Source organism: Nannospalax galili, unplaced genomic scaffold, assembly GCF_000622305.1.
Source record: "Nannospalax galili isolate Female #2095 unplaced genomic scaffold, S.galili_v1.0 scaffold945, whole genome shotgun sequence".
Lineage (NCBI taxonomy): Eukaryota > Metazoa > Chordata > Mammalia > Rodentia > Spalacidae > Nannospalax > Nannospalax galili.
Genome location: NW_008352650.1, coordinates 20,224 through 28,903, shown reverse-complemented (window position 1 = coordinate 28,903; position 8,680 = coordinate 20,224). Strand labels below are relative to the sequence as shown.

At 46.1% G+C, this 8,680-nt stretch overlaps 1 protein-coding gene across 1 annotated transcript in view; it reads right to left on the bottom strand.

The window, feature by feature from the left end:
• Birc5 (baculoviral IAP repeat containing 5) overlaps window positions 1-8,680 on the bottom strand; it is a 12,740-nt gene that overhangs the window by 1,531 nt on the left and 2,529 nt on the right. Inside the window, exon 4 of the mRNA XM_008849639.2 lies at window positions 3,477-3,594. Within this exon, the coding sequence (XP_008847861.1) occupies window positions 3,477-3,594 (118 nt within the window). The remainder of the gene's footprint in view (window positions 1-3,476; window positions 3,595-8,680) is intronic.

Below are 8,680 nucleotides of genomic sequence, written 5' to 3'. Positions count from 1 at the left end.
TATTGCCTGCATGTAGGTAAGTGCACCCGTGTCCTGCAGTGCCCACAGAAGAGGCTGTCGGATCCCCTGGAACTGCAGTTACAGCCATCTCTTGAGCCCTTTTTTTTTTTGAGACAGAGTCTCACTATGTAGCCTTGGCTGGCTGGAATTTGCTATGGAGACCAGGCTGGCCTCGAACTCACAGAGATCTACCTGCCTCTGCTTCTGACGTTCTGGAATTAAAGGCTACCACACCAGGCTAGGCTTTAACTTTCAATCCTTTTTCAGTCAAAAAAAAAAAAAACAAAAACCTGGCTGGGATTACAGCCTGTACCATCAGGCCAGGCCTAGAAAAATTTTTTTTAAAAATCGGACAGGAGGAACTGGAGACGGCTCACTTACTAGTTCTCCAGAAGACCTGGGTTTAACTCCCAGCATCCACATGGAGACTCTGGCTCTGTCACCCTCTTCTAACCTTCACAGGCACTATACACATATCAATAATGATACCAGCAATCAAAACACTTGTACAAAGTAGGATGTAGTAGCACGCCTTTAATCTCAGCACTTGGGAGGCAGAGGCAGGCGGAGCTCTGTGAGACTGAGACCAGCCTGGTCTACATAATGAGTTCCAAGCCAGTTGGGGCTACAGGGAGACCCTGTCTCAAAAAGACAAAACAAAAAACAAAACACTTGTACAAATAAAAAATTTTGAAATCATTAAAAAAATAATGTGGGGAAGAGGAAATTAAGGAAGTCCTGTCAAACAGTGGTTGGCTCTCCTTGCGATGGGCACTCCAGACCCTCAGAGCCACACCTTTACCAATGTGCAAAGATGACTACGGCTTTATGAGCATTCAGATTTGATGCGTGGCAGTGGCTTTGTTCTGTGCTGGGCTATGCTGGGGCCAGGGGAGGCTCCGGCCATTTGCAGATGTAGCCCTGGGAGGACTGACTCTCTAGAAAGGACTTCTCGCCTCCCCCGAGAGCCAGTATGGTAGTGACTCCACACACGTGGTCCTGGGCACCCAGGCTCTGACACTGAACTTGGCCAAGTCCAGGTACCGAGAGGTTTTCCATCATTTCTGTTTCTCTCCTACAGCCCAGTGTGCCTTCACCTGTGCCCCACAGAAACTGCAAAGCACCCAACTGAACTTCTAGAGACAAAAATCACTCTAGGGAAGAAAAACAAAAACAAGGGCCGGGGTGTAGCTCAGAGGTACAGCTTTTGATAAGCTCAAGGCCCAGGGTTCAAGCAGCAGTGGGGTGTGAGGATGGGGTGGGAGAAAATAAAACTACTCTAAGGGCTGGGGGTTGTGGTTCAGCATGTGCAAGGCTCTGGGTCCCACCACCAAAGAAAGAGGTAATCTAACTCTGTAAATGTTACCATGTGGAGAGCACTGGCTAAAACGTACACAGAGCTGTTTTCTTCCTTAGGGATCCCTTCACTCCACAGTTACCTCAAAAATGTTTCAATAAACAAAACTAAAAAACATTCAGATTTGGGTCAGCATGGTAGCATACACCTTTAAACCCAGCACAAGCAGACAGATCTCCATTAGTTCAAGGCCAGCCTGATCTACACAGCAAGTTCCAGACTAACCAGGGCTATCCAGTAAGACTCTGTCTCAAAAAACAAACAAAAAATCCGCTCAGACCCTGTGGTGTAGCGGCCCATGCCTATAATCCCAGGTCTTGGGAAGCTGAGGACTCTGGCCTGAGCTCCGGGTCAACCTGTGCTACATGAGTTCTAGGACAGTCTGAGCTGCAGGGGAACTTGGCTCAAAAAAACAAGGGGGCTGGAGAGATGGCTCAGTGGTTAAGAGCACTGGCTATGGGCTGGAGAGATGGCTCAGTGGTTAAGAGCACTGGCTATGGGCTGGAGAGATGGCTCAGTGGTTAAGTGCACTGGCTATGGGCTGGAGAGATGGCTCAGTGGTTAAGAGCACTGGCTAGGGGCTGAAGAGATGGCTCAGTGGTTAAGAGCACTGGCTAGGGGCTGAAGAGATGGCTCAGTGGTTAAGAGCACTGGCTGCTCTTGCAGAGGATCAAATTTGGTTCCAAGAATGTGCCTTTCTTCCTCTTAAGCTGGACATCCACACCTCTGCCCAGCCTGGTTCCAGACACTGTATGATAGGCATCAGGGGACAGATTGAGGCTCCGAGGCAGGGTACTGACCACTCTTGTTCCCTGCTCATGTATTCCAGAGACTGCTGCCTATCTAGTCTTCCAAATCCACAACTACAGCAGCTGGGTCCTCTCTCTAACCATCTTCCTCCTGGCCTCCTGCAGCCATGAACTCTTCGCTGGGATTCTGAAAGTGGGACCATGGCATAATATTGGTCTTCCTACTTCTACCAGAGACCACCTGAGCCTCCTTCTCTGGCCCAGCTCCCCAGGATTTGGCTCCCTCCTGACTCTCCCCTGCACAAAGCTGCTTTAGCAGCAATAGATGATGCAACAGGCCAGCAGGCCAGCCTGGTGGAGCTAAGCCATGTGCTGAGAATGGCTTTGGCATTCTCAAATAACTATAGAAAAAAAAACGAGAGTATGTGGTGACTGCTCGAGAAGCCCACTGTCCTGCCCTGGGGTGCCACTCCCTCTGAGCCTCTCTTAACCCTTGGGCTTAAAGCCCATATTAAAATAGGTTTACTGACTCCCAACTCTGCTTTCGAAACAAAAAGAAAATTTAATATGCGATAAGGACTTGGTGAACAGAAAGGCTGACACTATCTTTGTGACCGGAAAGGCCCTCCCCAGCCCACCATCCTACCACTCAAAAGACCTGAGCATGTGCCTACACAATGCTTAACTAACTGCTAACTGTCCTCCCTCCTCCTGACAACAAACTGTCATCCTCAGTAGTTAAATGTGTGGTATCAAACAGAATGCTGCTGCTTCTTTTGGGGGAAATAATTTTTTTTTATTTTATGTGTATGAATGTTTTGCCTGCATATGTGTATCATGTGCATGCAATGCCTACAGATGCCAGAAGAGGGAGTCGGATTCCCTGAAACTAGTCACAGATGGCCGTGAGCCACCATCTGGGTCCTGGGAACCAGATCCAGGTCCTCTGCAAGAGCAGCCAGTGCTCTTAACTGCTGAGCCATCTCTCCAGCCCCAGACAGAATTATGCTATGCTGGTCTCTATAAAGGAGCACAAACTGACAAGCCAAAGAGGACCCTTAAGCTTGATGGTAGGTCCTAACCCTACATCGAAGCAAACACAGGGCCAGGGCTGGCTGCAGTCAGTCTTTAAACATCAGAGGTGAGCGGGGACATCTGGCTCCTTCCCAACGTGCTGACATTAAACCCCTCCCCGAGTGTCCCCCATAGGATTGCAAATATAGCATGTAAGAACGTGGACATGTAGTTCTTGTCTGTCCTGTATTCCCACACAGGCCCCACCCACCCCAGGGCTCTGACAGCACTCCCTGAGGAAGCCTCTTCAGGGCTGAGGGAGCAGGCACTCTGTCCGTTGGCCCAATAATACATACAATTTTGTTCTTGGCTCTTTCTTTGTCCAGTTTCAAAAATTCGCTGAGTGATAGTTCTTCAAACTGCTTCTTGACAGACAGGAAGGCACACCCAGATGAGTGCTTTTTATGTTCCTCTCTAGAAGTAACACACACATGTCAACAAGGCATGGCAGCTCACGACCAACGGTCCTTCACACCACCCATGGCTGTCCCTTAACCTATGCCGCTCTGTATCAAGAGCAAGGCGTCAGGCCCCATATGCACCCCAGGAACATCGCACACAGCCTGTCTTGTCCATTATGTCCCCCATCGTCACAGCTAGGATATTTTTCTGGATTCCTTTAGTAATCAGCAGGAAAATGGTCATATGACTTTAAGCTCACAGGAATTACATGTCAAATCTGGGCTGGCAAAATGGTTGAATGGATAAAGGCACTTTCAGCCAAGGCTGATGACTTGAGTTCAATCCCTAGGACCCATGTGGTAGGAGAGAACTGACTTGTTATGCCGACTTCTACAAGTGAAATGGGCATGCCCCCCCACCCCAATCTCCCTCTCTCTCTGTCTCTCTCTCTCTCACACACACACACGCACACACAATTAAGTAAAATTTAAAAAATTAAAAACCTTAAGGAACTGTTGGAAATCATTTTATTTCACAGGAACGCTTACACATTCCAGATCCTGGCTGACCTGGCTAGGCTATCCCAGGGGACTCTCCACACTCACACCCTCCCTTCTGTGACAGGAATATCCCTGGACATCAGATCTCACTGGAGATCACAGCTACACAAGATCCAGAGGACAGACAATATGTATTCTCGTATGAAACCACTACAGCACTGAGAAGTCCCCTCAGGAATGACGACACTCTCCTCTCCCACTGACCACTGGTGTGACCACCGTGTCACATTTCATACTGTGTTACATCAGTGAACACATTACGAAAAACTGCAGCCCTCCTCTGACCAAGAAGAGAACAAGCTGGGTGATTCTCTCTGGGGGAAATGAAGGCTGTGGAAGCAATTGCTTCTGACAGGAAAATAGGCAAGAACATGGAGAGGCATCCGAAGACAGTACCTGTCCGACTGAGTATCTGCAGAGCCCTGTTTCCTTCTTTAATCCCAGCTCTTGGGAGGAAGAGGCAGGTTGATCTCTCAGAGATCAAGACCAGCCTGGTCTCCACATGGAATCCAGGCCAGCTGGGGTTATAGGGAGACCCTGTCTCAAACAAACAAACAAACAAACGGTGTCTTAGTGGGCGTAGTAGCACATGCCTTTGGGGGGAGGGGGGGCTGGGCTAGAGAGATGGCTCAGTGGTTAAGGTTCTGCAGAGGATCCAGGTTCGATTCCCAGCACCTACATGGCAACTGTCTAGTTGTAACTCCAGTTCCAGGGAAATCCAATGCCCTCTCTGAGCTCCAGAACAAAAACCTACTCTCTACTAAATTTGAAAACCTAAAAGAAATGGATATCTAAAATTATGGGACTCACCAAAGCTAAACCAAGAAGAGATCAACAGTTTAAACAGACCCATAACATATAAGGAAACTGACACAGTAATACAAAACCTCCTGACTAAAAAAAGCCCAGGCCCAGATGAATTTACAGCAGAATTCTACCAGACATTTAAAGACCTACAATCAATACTACTTAAATTATTCAAAAAGATAGAAAGGGAGAACTCCCAAATTCCTTCTACGAAGCCAGCATCACTCTAATACCAAAACCAGGTAAAGACACAACTGAAAAAGAAAATTAGGGCCGGGCGTGGTGGTGCACACCTGTAGTTCCAGCACTTGGGAGGCAAAAGTAGGCGGATCTCTGTGAGTTCAAGGCCAGCCTGGTCTACATAGTGAGTTCCAGGAGAGCTGGGGCTACAGGGAGACCCTGTCTCAAAAAGACAAAAAAAAGAAAATTAGGGGCTGGAAAGATGGCTCAGTGGTTAAGAGCACTGGCTACTCTTGCAGAGGACCCAGGTTCAATTCCCAGCACCCACATGATGGCTCCGAACTGTCCTTAACTCCAGTTCCAGGGGAATCCAACGCCCTCTTCTTATCTCCGCAGCATTGCACTCACATACATGCAGGCAATACATTTATATACATAAAAATAATTTTTGTTTTTTTAAAAAGAAAATGACCGGGCGTGGTGTGGCACGCCTTTAATCCCAGCACTCAGGAGGCAGAGGCAGGCAGATCTCTGTGAGTTCAAGGCCAGCCTGGTCTACATAGTGAGTTCCAGGACAGCTGGGGCTACAGGGAGACCCTGTCTCAAAAAGACCAAAAGAAAAAAAAAAAAGAAAATGAAGAGTCCAGCTCCACACTGCGAGAGCCCAGGACCCAAGTGATTTCTAACCCTCAGCGACTCGTTCAGACCTGAGTTCTGATTTAATATTACTGGAGCCTGTTTCCAGAAACGATCCTATTCATTTAAGTCAAGAACTTTCACCTTGTGTGTTCCTTTATGGAATAAGAAAATAAAAATATTTTCTTTTTGTGAGTCTATTACAAGTTTCTGCGATTGTAGTACTTTGCTAATTGAGAGCTTTGTGGTGCCGTCTTATCAGAGAAAACACAAGCAAACACACAGCATGAAAAAAAAATTATAAGCCCATATCAGTAATGAACACAGATGCAAAATTTCTCAACAAAATATTTGCAAACTGAATACAGATACAGATCAAAAAGATCATCCACCATGATCAAGTAGGCTTTATTCCATCGATGCAGGGATGGTTCAATAAACACAAGTCAATGAACATCATAAATCATATAAATGGACTCAAAGACAAGAACCACATCTCTCAATAGAGATACAGAGAAGGCCTTTGACAAAATTCAACATGCATGATAAAAGTCCTAAAGGGAATTGGACTGGAGGAACATACCTCAACATAATTAAAGCCATATACAACAAACCCACAGCCACCATCATTCTAAATGGAAAAAAACGAGAAGCAGTCCCATTGAAGTCAGAAACCAAACAGGCTGTCCACCAGCTCCACTCTTTTTCAATACAGTGCTTGAAACTCTTGCTAGAGCAATAAGACAAGAGAAATTAAAGCAGTACTAATTGGAAAAGAAGAGGTCAAATTATCCCTTTTGCAGATACTATACCTAAGAGATCCCCAAAATCCCACCAGAAAACTAGAACTGACCAACACGTTCAGTAAAGTGGCAGGTCACAAAAATCAATCTACGAAATCAGTGGTCTTCCTCTTTTTTTTGTCTTTTTGAGACAGGGTCTCCCTGTAGCCCCAGCTAGCCCAGAACTCACTATGTAGACTAGGCTGGCCTTGAACTCAGAGATCCACCTGCCTCTGCCTACCAAGTGCTGGGACTACAGACGTGCATCACCACACCCAGCAGTAGTCTTTCTATAGACCAATAACAAGCAATTAGAGAAAGAGTACAGGGAAACCCTCCCATTCACAATAGCCTCAAAAAAAAAAAAAAATCTTGGAATAAACCTGACCAAATACATCAAAGATCTCTACAACAAAATTTTAAATCTTGATAGAAAAGGATTGAGGAAGACCCCAGGAGATGGAAGGACCCCTATGCTCATGGAGTGGAAGAATTAATATTACGAAAATGACCATTGTACCAAAAGCAATACATAGATTCAAGGCAATCCCAATCACAATCACCATGACATACTTCACAGAATTAGAAAAAAAAACCATCCCTGCTGGGCATGGTGGGACACACCTTTAATTCCAGCACTTGGGAGGCAGAGGCAGAGGCAGGCAGATCTCTGTGAGTTCAAGGCCAGCCTGATCTATGGAACGAATTCCAGGCCAGCTGGAGCTACAAGGAGACCCTGTCTCAAAAAAAGACAAAGAAAAAAAAAAAAAAGAGGGAATGGTATTAGTCCAAACACCTGCAGAAAAATTACACATGTACTACCCCTACATGAGTCCATGAGTACAGCTGAAGACTGCACAAGAAACAGTGCCAGACAGGAGGGACCTTCCTTTGAGTTGTTGGCCAGGGTAGTCCGAGAGACTCCCCAAAATTACATAGGCTATTGTCACAGTCCTTGAGTGCCTCCCAGAACTTGATGGTAAGACCCTATTGCTGAAGACAGGACATACTTTGGACACAGGATTTGGAGTAACGGAGCTAGGACTGACCTGGAAGCCACCTGCCCTGAAGGCAGCTCTCATAGCTTTGGAGAGCACTAAGCTGCTAAGGGAGAACATCAATTGATGGCCCAACCCCAGGTTCAAGGCCTAAAAATGACCAACACAGCAAACAACATTGGTGCAATAGTGGTACTTTTATCTTGGGGGGTGATCAACAGCTACCTAATTGGATTTGAAGCCCACTCATTGGGAGGAAACTCATGTCTGGTACTGTAAATCTAACCAAATACACATAGCTGGAGAGGTCATAGATCTTAGAAAAAACTCTAAGGCTGTCACATCTATAGACAAATGTAATTTCTTTCTCTCTCTCTCTCTTTTTTTTTTTTTTTTTGGTCTTTTGGAGACAGGGTATCCTTGTAGCCCCAGCTAGCCTTGAACTCATAGAGATCCACCTGCTTCTGCCTCCATAGTGCCGGGATTAAAGGTGTATGCCACCATGCCCAGCACTGCAAATGTAATTTCTTACTATGTGTAAAATATGGATTCTTAAATTTATAAAGTATCCCAAGACACTTTTTCAAGAGACAGAAATAATTACAGAGTTCCACAATTGGTCACACACAGATTGTCTGTGAACTGTCTAAGTTTAAGTGGCACATCTAGGATGCAAACTCTATACCTAAGATGGAACATAGAACAAGGGATGAAGAGGACACTAAAGCATCTTTCAATTCTCATCAATGAAGCTCCCCCATGCATCAGAGGGCCAGGAACACCAAAGGTCACAAATGGCCAAAACACAGAGAAAAAGAGTCTGTAGAGTGTGAGTCCTTTGATAGGACTCCTATATTAAAATCCACCCACTCAGGGTTCAGGGACCATTGTGGAAGAGGGGGTGGAAAGATTAGAATCAGGGAAGGGGCCTGGAGAGATGGCTCAGCAGTTAAGAACACTGGTTGTTCTTGCAGAAGACCCAGGTTCAAATCCCAGTACCCACATGGCAGCTAACAACTGTCCGTAACTCCAGTCCCAGGGGATCTGACAGCCTCTTCTAACCTCCGCAGGAGTTGCACGACACAGGTGCACTTACCTACATGTAGGCAATACATGCATACACATAAAATAAAAA